Below are 15629 nucleotides of genomic sequence, written 5' to 3' on the forward strand. Positions count from 1 at the left end.
AGGATGTTATGAAACTGGAAAGAGTGCAGAAGAAATTTACAAGGATGTTGCCTAGACTCAATGATCTGCGTTATAGGGAAAGGTTGGACAAGATAGCACTTTTCTATTTAAAGTGTAGGAGACTGAGGGGGTCCTTTATAGAGGTGTATAAGATCATGAGAGGTGTGGATAGGTTGGGGAAATCGAGGACTAGATGCCATCAATTTAAGGTTAGAGGGGAAAGAATAAAAGGGAACCTGACGGGCAACCTTTTTACACAAAGGATGGTGCGCATATGGAATGAGCTGCCAGCGGAAGTGGTTGAGCCAGGTACTTTAACAACGTGTAAAAGGCATTTGGACAAATATATGGATAAGAACGAATTAGAAGGCTATGAACCAAGAGCTGGGAAATGGGGTTAGCATGAACAGACATTATGGTTGGCATGGACCAGTTTGGGCCAAAAGGCCTGTCTCCATGCTGTATGTCCCTATGACTCAATGACAGAATATATCATTGAATTCTGTGTATTGTTAATACTGCTGGAGCATAAGCTTATTTTAATCGTAGTGCCATAGTGTATGGAGCATGGTCAAAGATACATACATTTTATTATACCAAGTTCCCTCAACAATGCTTGCAGTCTTCAACATCTCTCTCTTCACATTGCATTCTCAATGCGTCTTTACTGCAATGTTGGATATTTTAGTCTCTATTGTCTAAGGTCTTGTAACTAAAGAAGCTGTGCCTAGGTACTTTTTGTACCTAAGTTGGCACTGTAATTGGCGATGTATAAACCTTTTACTACTCATTGAGTATATGTGACAATAAAAGCTATTATTCTAACCTGAAGTTAACTGATTTTTCAGTTACCTACTATACTTGTATTTTCTCAAGAAAAGCTTACTAATAACTAATTGACTTTCTACTATGAACTGAAAGTTGCCATAATCCCAAAGGACCATAGGCTGCTCTCTTTTAAGTCTGAGGGTCATGATGCCTCAAACAAAGGACAAGTTCAGAAGGTGCGTCTTTGTAGTGACCTCAGCTACTATAGGAATTGAACATGGTTGTTGTCATTCTGCATTGCAAACTAGCAGTCCAACCAACTGAGCTTAAACCAAACTCTAAATTTTTAACTGTAGTATCACAGTTAGCGCAGGATCAAATTTTAATGTAAATGTGTACATTTTATACTAAAAATGATTAGTGTGGCTATTCTAACTAGTACATTTATAATCACACTGATATTTAAAATAAATAACCATTTGGAAGTAGCATTTCAAAATAATTGTAGTTCTTCTTCAGTACCTTTTTATCCTCCACTATCTCCTCATTCCTTTACATCATTGGTAATTTTGAAATTTGTTAAACTCTATTTAAAACATATTCAATAAGTGATCTTTCACAGCTCTCCTGCAGTAGAAAATTCCAAAGGCTTACCCTCCTAGTAAAAATAGAAATCTCAAACTATTGATTCAGAGTGCCTTTAATGTGCTCTCTAAATGTTTAAAATTTTGTTAAGCAGATGTCATCCCAAAACTCCTTGCAGCTGATTCCTGAATCATCAACTCAACCAACCAGGTCTGTGGCAGAATCTTCAGCTACTGCTTTACAAATGAAAATGGACAAAAGGCTAATAAAGGAACAAAATTCAGCTTTAGAAGTTTGTGCTAGAAAAGTCACAACCACAAGTTTTGCTACAGCTCATCTGCATCAACCCCAATGTGAGATGTCATCATTGTTGCCAACAGTAGATGATAAATTGAAATCTCCTGGAGTTCAAACTGTGTCTAGAATTTATGAAGAGGCAGATAAAGGGGTCAGTGACACGCGGACACAAGTGGAGCCACTGTCCAGATCCCTAGTTACGGGTTTAAATGAGAGCAACAGTCGGGAACAGTACGTATTTTTGCTACATTTTTTAATCTTAAAATGTTTATATTGAGTGTCTTGGTAATGATAAATACTGTTTTCTTAAATGCCTTTTAGAAGCTTAGTTTGAATGATCCTTTCTGGTTTGATTTTGATTACCTTTTGAAGTATTTGCAAAGCATCAAAACAGTGCACAAATCTTCGGTGTTTTAATTGACACATTACCACTTGGATATCAATGCAATAGCCTAGTGACTCTTATTTGTGAATTTAAGTCCATAACACAATGCAAATAAGCAAAAAAACTATAAATTTTGGCTGACAACAGAAAACATTAAGAAAATTGACAGAATTTTCTAAAAAAAGCAACTGAATTGCCCTACCTCCTTCCCATTCTGGTCTATTGTTATAGGACTGGAGTCATACAATATTGATCATTGGCGTCTGTGTGGAAGCAAAGGTGGAATAAATAAATATTTGCATATCATTTCCCCCAAACACTTCAGAAACAAATATCAAAAACCCCTGCGAGATGTTTACATTTTCTTGCACTTTCTTCTTCCTCTTCCTTGTTTTCTGAAGATTACGTGATTTATCTGAAATACACTTCTATAGGCATGCAAACCTTGCCATAACTCAAGTCCAATATTCAAGTATCTGTTAGACAATTAGAGCACAATATCGATCTTATTATTATGCATTGATGAATGGATCCTATTTTGAACCAAAATGACATCTGATACATAGGTGAACAATTCAGCTGCAGATTGTGCCAGGTGTCATTGTTCAGTCAATTCCATTGGAAGTATGCCGGTGCAGACAGATTGTGACATAATAACTGATTTTTGAATGTACTGCCATTTTGGAGCTTACCACTTTAGTCAGTGAACTCATTTAATCTCATGTAGCTGAACGTGCTTTACACAGAAATGAAGACTCATTTGGTTGCATTGCCCTGTGACTGAACCTTTACACATGAGACTTCTAATCTGAATCCCGAGCTAATTGCTATACGTTTCGGCTTGCTATCCATTATTGCAAATGGACTATTTAAAGGTAGCTAACTATTTCTTTCTCTTGCCTGCAGCAGGAAGAATCAATGATAGATTTGCTAAGGTTGCAAACTTCATTGTTGTACAGGTTTTCATACTCTTGCACACACAGGCTCTTGCACACACACCACATGGTAGATCTAATTTCCTAGTGAACTTTATAGATTTTTATCATAATCTGACAGTTTAACAGTCACCCTAACTGGCTCTTCAACTTTATTCCATGTTTACTTAATTAACTGAATTTAAATTCCACGTATCCTGGTGGAATTTTGTCTCTCAATAATTTATCCAGGGCTCTGGATTTCTCATGTAATAACATGAAGCCTGTGTAACATTATATTCGCCTACAACGTCTATTAATTCAAAAGAAAAATAAATGGAAGGGTTTGAACTGTGGTGTCTCAGACTAATTGTTTTCAGTAAAACATAATGACTCTGCAATTGTGTAAGACAACATATTTTAATCTTTTAGGTCTATGAATAGAAGTGGTAACAGTTCTAGGACCCCGCTCTCGAAACCAAAAGACGGTAATTTATATTGTACTTGGAAAACATTTACTTGAGCTGTTGTCACGTTTGCAAAGTAACACTAATTGAAAACTATCATGAAACAAAAATGAAGTTAGAATTTTAAAAGCTAACATGTGTGCAATCAGACGTGTAAGTGTACTCTTTATTTCATAACATCATACAGGAGGTTTACTTTTTTGTTTATAGTTTTGATTCATTGGCCCTTAGCTCCAAATGGTACTGCACAAGCTAGTCTGATCCCAGCTGCCTTCCATCAGAACAATTTAAGCTGCTGGATAGCCTAGGTGCTCAATTACCATTGATAGCCCATTCTCCTTGCATTATTCAGCAGCTGAGGCTGTCTCAAGATGCTGGAGAACCAAGTACCCTTTTACCTTTTCAGTATTATTCAATGTGTATTTAGATATCTTTCCCAATGAGCCTGATATTGAAAAGTAATGTTTTCTACAGTCAACAATATTCTTAAAACCAAAAAAATGAAACTCTGAAATAAAGCCACTGAAAACTGATTTTAAAAAAAAGCAAATTAGTAAATATCTGTGTCAAAATATTTCCATTCCAATTCAAACCCCTCTTCAGCAAGATGACTTTTATTATTCTTTTAAATTTTAGGGATACTGTTAGCTTAATCTACTCAATTTCTCAACATAGGATATTCCCTCCATCTGGGCAATCTGAATTTAGTTCTTTCTTGAGTAAGAAGACCAAAACCATATGCACTACTCACTCACCAAGGCCTTTCCTGTGCTTTTTTAAAATCATTCATGGGTTGTCACTAACCAGACCAGCATTAATTGCCAAAAGAGCAACTAAGTGTTAACCATATTGCTGAGAGTCTGAAGTTGTGTGTAGATAGAGATGGCAGTTTTCTTCCCTGAAGACAAATTAATAAACCAGATGGTTTCGCTAACAATTGACAATGGTTTCATGGTCAGCACTAGATTCTTAATTCCAGACTATTATTGAATCCAAATTCCAATATTAGCCTTGGCAGGATTCAAACCAGGGTCCCCAGAAAAGTACCTGGGTCTCTGGATTAACAGTCTTATGATAATACCACTCCCTTACATTCTCCTAGTTTTGTATATTAAAAAAGCTTGAAACTGTCATTTTTGCCATTTATTTAGAGTGCATATAATTAAGACTCATGCTGTGATAAGCCTAAGACAACCCATTTATTTCTACTCTCTGGTTATTGTCCATTTACCAAATACTAAACCGTTTGTAATATAAAATATTGTGTAATAGAGCCTCATCTGTGGCAATTGTTTTAATACCTTTTGAAAATCCAACTAACATTCATTCTTATTTACCCACCGATTTCAAAGGGAAAAAGTGAGGACTGCAGATGCTGGAGATCAGAGCTGAAAATGTGTTGCTGGAAAAGCGCAGCAGGTCAGGCAGCATCCAAGGAACAGGAGAATCGACGTTTCGGGCATAAGCCCTTCTTCAGGAAGAAGGGTTGAAGAAGGGCTTATGCCTGAAACGTCAATTCTCCTGTTCCTTGGATGCTGCCTGACCTGCTGCGCTTTTCCAGCAACACATTTTCACCACCGATTGCAAACTCAAGTAACTCTCAAAATAGTCAATGGGGCTAAACCGGTTGATTATTTACCTGTTAATCCTTCTGACATGCGCCAATGGCAGGCTGTAACTCTGGGAGAGATTCCTGGTTAGTTCTGTGATGGGCAACAAATTTGCAGCCTATGCCATTACTGTCCATAGCTCCAAATTAAAACATGTACAGAAGTATTCATATTGCCTTAGGAACTCTGACCTTCCCACCTTCTCTAACACCACCACCATAGATGCAGGGTTGCAGCATGCACAAGAATTTGTTACTAAACCTAGATAGCCCACGCTCCATTTTTGTTCTGGCTTTACATGAACATACAAGAGTTGTAACTTGCACTCTAGAGCTTGAGGTTGTACTCAATGCATTGGTTAAAATGATGTACTTCCAATCCGGAATGTGATAGAGTGACAAAAACAGCTGCCTAGAATGATTTATTTCATGCTTTAACTCTCATGAACTGAAGATCTCTGACTTGTAAATCTTCAGCTACTTGTTAGATCTATCCTTGCAGTTATCTCACAGTTGACAGACTGGCCTGCCATCACAGTAAAAGTCATTATGAAACCATGGTTTAGGCACCATGGAAGTATGGCAAGTTGCTGCAGTGAGTAAGCAGCCAGCAGGAACAAAACTATTCCTTGTTTAGAGGCAATATGTATGCAGTCTTGGCTAATTGTCTGAGCTTCACATATTTTGACTTTGCTTTTTGTCAGTCATTAATGTTGGCTATGGAAGTTAGGTGATTACTTCTTTGGTCAGTGTGTCAATTCTTGGCTCCAGGTAACTTAATATTCTTCTTCACAAGCATTCTTGTCTGCTAGTGGTCCATTAAAAGTGGGTGGCACCTACCTCCAAACTTAGCTATAAAAGACAAAGCCTCTGAAAATAGCATTTTTGTTCTTGAACTTTCTCTTCTGCCACCTTAGCAATCATACGTTAGGGAGTGAAATCTTTTAATATTTAATTGTTGGCTTTAATATTCAACTCTGACAGGAAATGTTTCTGGATCAATTGCGAATAGATCCCACACACCAAACTCTTCATTTGGCTTGGTTCAAGCTACTCCATCCAAAGTGCTACCTTCACCAACAGTTTATACCAAAGAAGCATTGGGTAAGAAACAGTTAACATTGATACATGAAAATTGTAATATGTTGATTTAGAAATCTTATTAATTTGAAAACAAAAATGGATACACAACAACTGTCTTACCTTTGGCTCACAGAATTATATTTAACAACACTCATTTACTCCTCCGTCTACATCTCTGGTATGCTGTGCCTCACCAGCAGGACAGACCTGCTGAAATGGCACAATAGTCAGAAGGAAGAAGTCCTGACAGTCTTGAAATTGACTTAGACTCCATAATGACTTGTCAAAAACAAACGTGGACAAGAAAATCTCCTACCACTTACTATTATCCCTCAGCTGAAGTATCCTACTATACTACTTCACGTTGCATAGTACCTGGAAAAATACTGTTAGCAGTAAGAGTATAAAAGAGACTCTGAATGGGGGGATCCATCATTGCGAATATTTTGGTAGGGCCATTACTGGCCCAACTATTCAATTGGGAAAGGATGTAGCTATCAGATTGAACTTGTGGCAGGTGATGTAAAAACTAACATGCAAGAAAAAAACGTACAGCCACAATCTTACTAACCTACCTGTTACAAATGCATCTATTGATGATAGTGTTAGTCAGATGAACCACTGCTTTTGCAAACAGTTTGTCATGTTCACATGGAGTATACACTCCATTGTTTGGCACTACTTCTTCTACATGGGGTAGGTTTAGAAATAAATTTAGAGTTCAAAACTGAGTCAACCATGAGATGCTGTGAGTCATCATGAGCAATTTAATTGTATTTCATAAAAATCTGTATACCCGTGGCCCAAAGTATCTCTCACTCTACCAGGGACAAGATGCCCCTCCAAGCCACTCACCATCCTCACTTGGAAATATATATTGCTGGTTTTTTTCTGTGCCACTGGGTCAAAATCTTTGACTTTCCTCCCTAATGGCTTTTTGCATCTATCTTCAGTGCGTGAACTGCAGTGGTTCAAGAAGGCAGCTCACCATCACCTTCTCAAGGCAGCGACAGTTGGCGATAAATGCTGGCCCAGCCAGTGACACTTATATTCCACAAGTGAGCCTTTGTTAAAGAAAAAATCCAAAACCCAGGGATTAACACTGCAATGAGTTGAACAAGAGACCATGCCAAGAGCAGCACTGCATATATTTTAAAAATGTAGCACTGACCTCATGAAGCTACAACAATACTAACAAATTCTTGGTAGTGGAAGCAACATTTTATGGGCACAGATAAATCATTTCACAACTAATGGATCAGTTCAAGTCACTGAAGTCCTGCCACAGCCATTGGTGAACAATTAAGCAATTAATTGAAGGAGATTCCATGAACGTTGCCATCCATAATGATCGCAGATGTCATCCCTGCCTCCTTCTGAGATTTCCCCAAGTACAGATGCCAGTTTTTAGGCAATTTACTTAACTCCAAGTGATTTTAAAGTAATGGCTGAGTGCACCGTATAAATCAAATATCTGTAATTTCAGAGTCTAGCCACTTTTGCCTGTAATTTTAATACTATTTCTTGGTCAAGATTCTGAAACTTCATCTATGGATATACTGACTGCATGTGTTGCAACAATTCAAGTTATTGCCTTGTTACCACCTTCTTGAAGGCAGTTTAGAATTGGCAAAACATTGCTGGCCTGACCAATGATGCATATATCCCACAAATGGATTCAAACAAGCTGCTAGCTTCCTGAGTAACTTACTGAAAGATGATCTAGATTTCAAGGCAAAAATGGTCGCTAATGAAGGTTTAGTAAATTAGAATTGATACTGAGGAGACCAAAGTAATCTGAACTAAAAGTTGGCAAAATCCCAAAAATGTAACCATGCCTGAAATTAAAAAACCATTACCTCTAACTTGTAAATGTATTTAAATTACAAATTGAATTTAGAATGAGTGTGCAATACAGAACAAATTGTAAAAACATAACCAAAATTAATTTGTCTTTTCTTGTGGTAGATGCTATAATGGATATGTTTCAGGCACCAGTGATTCCTGAATTACCTCAAGTAGATGAACATGATGGTGCTTTTGCAGAAGATCAAACAGAAATGCAGGATGGAGTTTCCAAAGTATTTTGTAAAAAGGATGGTAAGTCTGTAAATTTTGTTTATCTTCTATTCCTTTGCCACAGCTCTAGCTATTTTAATTTTGGATATATTTGCTAACTCCAATATCCATTAAAACTAATGCAATGTGCACGTGTTCCATATTAAGACAATTATTAAATCTTAATAGAAACATTTTATTTCGCTTTGCACATTATCTGTGCCTTTACTTTAAAATAATAATATCCCCATATACTGATTTGTTAAAATATTCTCAATTCTTTAAACTGCTTTATGATAGTGAGATGCCATCTTGAACTGTTACAATCCACCCTTGAGGGATTTAATTTTGTTTTGCCACAGGTTAACCCTCTGCAATTTCTTCTTGGAACTTACATTAGCATTCAACTCGCAATAGAATGGTAGCCTTTCCTGTGCTGTTTGATATAAAATGAGATAGCTCAGTTTCTAATAAGCATGAGCCATAGTACAAAATATTTGTAATAAGGCATTCACATTTTTATTCAAGGTCATAAAAGTGACTAGTGTATTCTAAACTGTGAAACTATAAGTCATGAAATCTTAAAATCCCAACAAAATGAAACAAACACCCCGGACACAATCTCTTATAGGTATCTGTCAGTGCTCAATGCTAGTCTGCTCACCTGCGTGGGATAGTTTTGGATTTAACTTCATACACTGTGTTGAACTTGGCTCAATATGTTTTCCATTGAATCAAATAGTATTGCATTGAAGGATCTTTCCAGTGACTTGAAACTTAAATTGAAACCCTGTCTCTCTTTTCAGGTGAACACAAAATATACCATGGCACTTTGTAAGGAGTTATATTGTTAGTGACATTTTCCCTCTAAATGGCATTTAGTATCCTGGTCATTTGCCTCACTGTGATTTGCATGACTTCTGTTCTGTGCAAAAACCTTTGTCACAACAGTGACTGTGAAACTACTTAGTGTCCCTGCCTTTGGGCTACTCACCCTGGACATGTGTCTTAGCATATCAAATTAGGTTGATTATAACAGCTATAGTAATTATATTTACATTGTATCACTTTTTGGGCACATATGGTAGTGTTCCTACTTCTGAGCAATGAGAACCAAATTAAAGTCCCACCTGTAGTAGAGGTGTGTAATAAAATCTTTGATCAAGCTTATTAGAAAATATTTACAAATACAGTTCAGGTAGGCTCTTGGTGGCTCAGTAATAGTGCTCCTACCTTTGAGCCAGAAATCTTGGTTACTGCTTCAGATATGTGTCATACATGTGATAGTTTGATTAAAAATATTGATAAATGCAGGGTTTCATTTTGATTTCTGTGATTTCCTTACTATATTTTGCTTACTATTTCGGCATGGTAGCTCAGTGGTTAGCACTGCTGCCTCACAGCGCCAGGGACCTGGGTTCAATTCCAACCTCGGGTGACTATGTGGAGTTTGCACGTTCTCCCCATGTCTGCGTGGGTTTCCTCCAGGCGCTCCAGTTTCCTCCCACAATCCAAAGATGCGCAGGTTAGGTGAATTGGCCAAGCTAAATTGCCCATAGAGTTCAGGGATATGTTCGGGTAGGGGAATGGGTTTGGGTGGATTACTCTTCGGGTGGGGGTCAATGTGGACATGTTGGGCCGAATGGCCTGTTTCCACACTGTAGGGATTATAAATCTAATTACTTAATTATTACCCTCCAATTAAACTCTTCTTTGCTATTACTCTGTTTAAGCTTGCTGATGATATGTGGTAGGTCTTGGCTGAGAACAGAATATCTTTTAAAGTATTGTTACCCTATAAAATGAGAGAATAATAGAATAGAAACCTGGAAATTTGTGGGGTTGAAATCTGTCAAATAAAGCGGTGTGCTTTCTCTGAGTAATGTGGCTGAGGGGCAGTTCAGCCTGTAGCAATGATCATTGAAGTTATACTGTAGCATCCTATTAATCTTTTAATCCTGTAATGTTTCAGACCATCTTTCCTGTTGTTATTGCATACCGAAGAAATTTGCTGATGACAGAAAGTTAGATGGCATTGTAAACATGTACGTGGTGGCATAAAATTACAAAGGGATATTGATTGTCTACATACAAACAGGAGTAGGTCATTCCGCTTGAGGGATGTAGAAACAACATTCCTCTCAGAATTCTCATTGGCAAATTTATACTTTCACAGAGACCATAAAGAAAGTTTCTGGAAGTTTTATTAATTACACTTGAATGTTGTCTCTTAATTTTATTTTTGCCTCCACATTTTTCTATCAAGACAACCATCAATCCATGGAAATTCTGAGTATGAACTTTGCTCCACCTTCTACAGTACCGTTCTCTATCTTTGAAGATGATGCTGGTAGTGTGAATAGGTACATAAAACACAGTTTCTTGTAACACTTTTTTAAAATTAAACCATAGCCAGTTGGTCTCTTGTTAATTAGCATTGCAATGTTGCAGCATACAAAATGATTTGAACAGTAAACCTGTAGAATCAGCACCGTGGGGAGAATTGTCAGAGAAACAGTTGATGGCTGGTAAAGTAAAGGTAAGAAATATTTTTATTTTCCTACCCCACTATCAGCTGAAATGTTTGAGTGCTACATGTACACTGAATTACTTTTTTAAACGTAGTGATGCAACAGTTATTTTGTTTAAAAGGTTCGAGACCAGGCGATGAAATGAATAACCATTTAATCTATAGTGTTGGTTCAAGAAGAAATCGTACAGGGCACCTGAATAAGTAGAGTATGGGATCTTTAATATCCTTTTAATGAACAACAGAACAAAAATTCAAGATCTTTACTGACTTATTGTCTTCATCTGAAGAAGGCACCTCTGACAATGCCACATTTCTTCAGCAATTAGTTTAGGTTACTTCAGTTCTGTAGTGGAGCTTTAACCTACACTTTCTGACAATAAAAGTAAAATTGCTGTTGAGCCAACCTAAAGCTAAACTCTTGTTGCAATTGTGAGTAAAACTTAACTTATTAACCATCTTCCAGTACTTTGTATAAACCACACAGCAGTCAGTGCTTTGGTGTTATATTCCTAGCTGATGTTATTATTGAGCATGTCAGGTTCCAGAGTACAATCTGGCTTGTGTGGGGAAATAAGAGCAGGAGTAGGCCATTTGGCCCTCCCAGCTTGCTCTGCTATTCATTATGAATGGCTGATCATGCAATTCAGTAGCCAATTCCAGCATTATCCTGATATCCTTTGATTCCTTTAGTTTCCAGGTGCTGTATCTGACTTTTTTTTCTTGAAACCATACAATGTTTTGGCCTTGACTGCTTTCTGTAGTAGTGAATTCCACAGGCTCACCACTCTCTCTGGGTGAGGACATTTCTCATACTCTTATTCCTAAATGGTTTACCCCTTATCCTTAGACTGTGACTCCCTTTCCTTCGGAAATATCCTTCCTACATCTACCCATTATAATTCTGCCGGAATTTTATAGGTTTGAATGAAATCCTATCCCACCCACAACCCCACCTCCATTCTACTAGATGACTTATTTTTGTGGTCCTTCAGTAAAACATAAACATGCAACACTGTGGATTCTGTTTTAACTAATAAAGAAATGATAAAATAGAACAAACCAAGATATTCACATATAATACAATTTGAATGATTTTGAAACACGTTGCAAAACAAAAGTCCCATTTATCTCAACACCATCGCATTACAGTACTCAAATATCAGAGAATTCTCTTATTTGTCATAAGTTTATGTTTGATATAACAGTTCCCTTCAATTCAAGGTCTTGATAGCCTTTTGATTGATTATTTACACAACTGATCTTGAATCTTTTTAGCTTCAATTAATCCCTTCGAATGTCTAATCTACAATTCTGATCTGGAATTTTCAAACTATACCCTTAAACTGAGGTAATTTATTTCTTTGCTGTCTTAATTCCTTTCTCCAGAGAAACTGTTCTTGCATCATCTAGCCACAGCCAATCTCTGCAAACAGAACTCAAAAGCTTTCAAGTTTGGGTTTTTCCTGAAGTAAAAATAAATTCTTGTTTTTCCTAAACCAAAAACAAGATAATGGCTTTCAGTTTGGTTTCTCTGATGGTAAAACTTTCATAACACAACACAACCTCACGTTATTAATTCAGGAGGGCCCCAGCCACTTGTTCTCTAAAGTATACTGGTTTAAAACAAAGGCTTCGTAAAGTTAATTATTACTCCTTCATACACAAAGTCCAAAACTTACTTGCCACTAGCTCAAAACCCAAACTCTTTAAAAAGAAATAATCATACACCTTAAATCACTTGTTACCTTCCGTTAGAAAACTGAAACAATATTTCATGTTTCTTTTGAAAGTTCATTGGCCTGAAATGTCGTCGTCTTGTCCCATTTTTATATAAGATAGTACATCATATGCCTCCAAAGTAGTCATGACATATTCCATCTATGCTAGCTATCTATATTTTCATATTGAATTTAAGTATTTTCATAACTATTGGTCAAAACTACTTTGTGATGTCACATAATCATTATGATGTCATAAATTACTCTCGGCCCCTTCCCCCAACACAGAATGAGGAATAGAAAGACTTGAAATTACTTAACCCTGCCCACTTACTTAATGTTTTACCATGTTGGATAGTAATAAAGTGAAGACTGTCCCAGTGAATCAATAATGTTGTAATGTATTGTCAAGGAAGTTCTTTGCCAATTCTAAGGTTTTGATACTTATCCTGATTTGTCAAGTATGAAACTGACTTTTAATAATTTTTGCTCAGGATAGAGATGATCAAGCTGTTTGGGCTGTTTGTGACAACCGAACCTTGGTAATCAACCCAAATGATACACAGAATTTTGCGTTTGCAGCCCCACTAGCATCAACTCCATTCTATGGGGTACCACCACAGCACAAGCAAGATTCAGAGGATTACAGTAAAGGTAACTATCAGCATAGAGTTAAACTGTAAAGTATAGGTAGCCTTCATTTAACATTCCCGATGCCTTCCACACAAAATAGCATTTTAAATGAAAATAATTTTCCCATTTTAAAAAAAAGTTTGGGTTAAGATCCTGAACAGAAATTTTTACACGTTGGCAACCTTGAGCCCAATTGGCTAAAAATTGTTTTACTAATTCTGTTTCTAATTTTAATAAGTGCTATTAGCTTACTTTTTTCACCAATCACTAATTCATGGGCATCCCTTTACCCACCCACTGTGACTTCCAGATTCTGCACCAGGGAGATGGGTCATGAGAGTGAGAAGCCAACTGGGGAGTGAGAGAGGCCATGTGAAGCATTCAAAAAGTGGAAAGAACATGGGATAATCGTCACGAGCGGGAAGGTCGGGAGAGGCAAGCAGGAGGGTTATCAGAGATCAAAAAGTGGCAGTTTGAGCATGCTAGGCTTTTTTTTTTAAAAACCTATTTCCAAGTTAAAATTGAAATGGTAACAGTGAATGTCCTTAATTTACAAACATGGATGAAAGTCAAAATGAAAGAGAATGCATTTGAACATTATACAATCAATTAAAACTGGGTGAACTGAAGAGTAACAGTTTTGTTTTCTTCCAGAAAAGGCAGAACTTAACAATGATGCAAACCTGGTGGCTCTTTCATCAGATGAGGAATGCATTCAGCTTGCCAAAATCAGAAAAATTAGGTAGGACGTGCTAATATGAAGGGTTTCAATTTTGTCTACTTAAATTTGACAATAGTTACTAAAACCTAATTAATCATTAAATCCAGTGAATTAATTTATTTAGTTAAAATTATTGATTACAAGATTTTGAAAAGTTTTCAGTGTGGTAATGAGGTGGCATGGTGGCTCAGTGGTTAGCACTGCAGCCTCAGCGTTGGGGACCCGGGTTCGATTCCTGCCTTGGGCAACTATCTGTGTGGAGTTTGCATATTCTCCCCGTGTCTGCGTGGGTTTCCTCCCACAGTCCAAAGATGTGCAGGTTAGCTGCATTGGCCATGCTAAATTGCCCGTAGTGTTAGGTGTATTAATCAGGGGTAAATGTAGGGTAGGGGAATGGGTCTGGGTGGGTTACCTTTGGAGGGTCACTGTGGACTTGTTGGGCTGAAGGTCATGTTTCCATACTGTAGGGAATCTAATTTTTATAATTTTGTGGTTTTATTTTAAGAATTACATAGTGAATGCCACAATGGCGAAAGCAGTTTTCAATATTGGCTCCCTTTTTCATTTATGACTCTAAACAAAATTCCACTGGTGCCGAATTAATCTTTCTTTCTCTCTTCTTTCACCCTGTCTGTCCTTTCACTACCACCTCCAAATATATATTTTACAGTCCTATTCAGGATCTAGGATCAGAACAAAACAATTGGATATCAGCTCCTGCCATTGACCTTAGCCTTAATTGTCAGCACGTGTCCAATGACGCACCAGTTTCTGAAGAGTTTCAGATGATTGATGAGAATCTTGAAGCATGCAACGTGCCAAACATTGAAGATTGCCTTAAACCTGAACAGTCATTTTGCTGTCTACAGGAAATGTATTGCAGTGATCTACAGTTTGAGGAGCCAGTTGAAACCCCAACAGAAACTGGTAAATGTAACCATCTGTACCATATCTCCCACAACTAGAGGAGTTATTATTGGAGAACTGTAATGGAATATCACCTATTTTAACATATTTGCCATTGTGCGGGGCAGGAGTTGAGTTACTTGACACAGTATCCCTAGTCTCTGACCTGCTCTGTAGCCACTGTGATTTATGCGATGAGTCCAGTTGAGTTTTTGGTCAATAGTAACCTTCAGGATCTTGATAGTGGGCAATTCAATTATGGTAATGCCAATGAATATCAAGAAACAGTGGTTACATTGTTTCTCATTTGAGATATTCATTGCCTGGCATTTGTATAGCACAACTGTTACTTGCCACTTGTCAGTCCTTGGATATTGTCCAGACCTTGTTGCATTGAACATGGACTGCTTCAGTATCTGAGGAATCTGAAATAGTAATAAACATTGTGCAATCATCAATGAACATTCCCACTTCTGACCTTATGATGAAGGGAAGGTCATTGATAAAGCAGCTGAAAATGGTTGAACCAAGGACATTACTTTGAGGAATTCCTGCAGAGATGTCCTGGAGCTGAGGTGACTGATCTCCAACAACTACGCCCATTTCCTATGTGTCAAGTGTGACTCCAATCGGAGGAAAGTTTCTTCCCATATACCCATTTATTCCAGTTTTGCTATGACACCTTGATGCCAAACTAGGTCAAATGCAACCTTGATGTCAAGGACTGTCATTCTCACCTCAAGTCTGGGATTCAGCTCTTTTGTTTAAATTTGAATTGAGGCTTTAATGAGGTCAGGAACTGAATGGCCCTGGCAGAACGCAAACTGGGCTATCTGAATGCCAGTGATTAAGATAGCAGGAGATGGAATCAGTGGCCAAGGAACAGAAAATATGGGAGAGCAAAAATAATGCTTTGATTTGCCTTGGTATTAATTGACTTCATTAACCAAGT

At 37.4% G+C, this 15629-nt stretch overlaps 1 protein-coding gene across 1 annotated transcript in view; it reads left to right on the top strand.

Annotated features, from left to right (window-relative positions):
• bub1 (BUB1 mitotic checkpoint serine/threonine kinase) overlaps positions 1–15629 on the top strand; it is a 63868-nt gene that overhangs the window by 30685 nt on the left and 17554 nt on the right. Inside the window, exons 10-18 of the mRNA XM_072551425.1 lie at positions 1508–1881; positions 3382–3437; positions 6010–6129; positions 8077–8208; positions 10433–10529; positions 10618–10705; positions 12912–13071; positions 13705–13792; positions 14442–14698. Coding sequence (XP_072407526.1) covers positions 1508–1881; positions 3382–3437; positions 6010–6129; positions 8077–8208; positions 10433–10529; positions 10618–10705; positions 12912–13071; positions 13705–13792; positions 14442–14698 — 1372 coding nt within the window. The remainder of the gene's footprint in view (positions 1–1507; positions 1882–3381; positions 3438–6009; positions 6130–8076; positions 8209–10432; positions 10530–10617; positions 10706–12911; positions 13072–13704; positions 13793–14441; positions 14699–15629) is intronic.

Source organism: Chiloscyllium punctatum, chromosome 3 (assembly GCF_047496795.1).
Source record: "Chiloscyllium punctatum isolate Juve2018m chromosome 3, sChiPun1.3, whole genome shotgun sequence".
In the NCBI taxonomy this organism is placed as follows: Eukaryota; Metazoa; Chordata; class Chondrichthyes; order Orectolobiformes; family Hemiscylliidae; genus Chiloscyllium; species Chiloscyllium punctatum.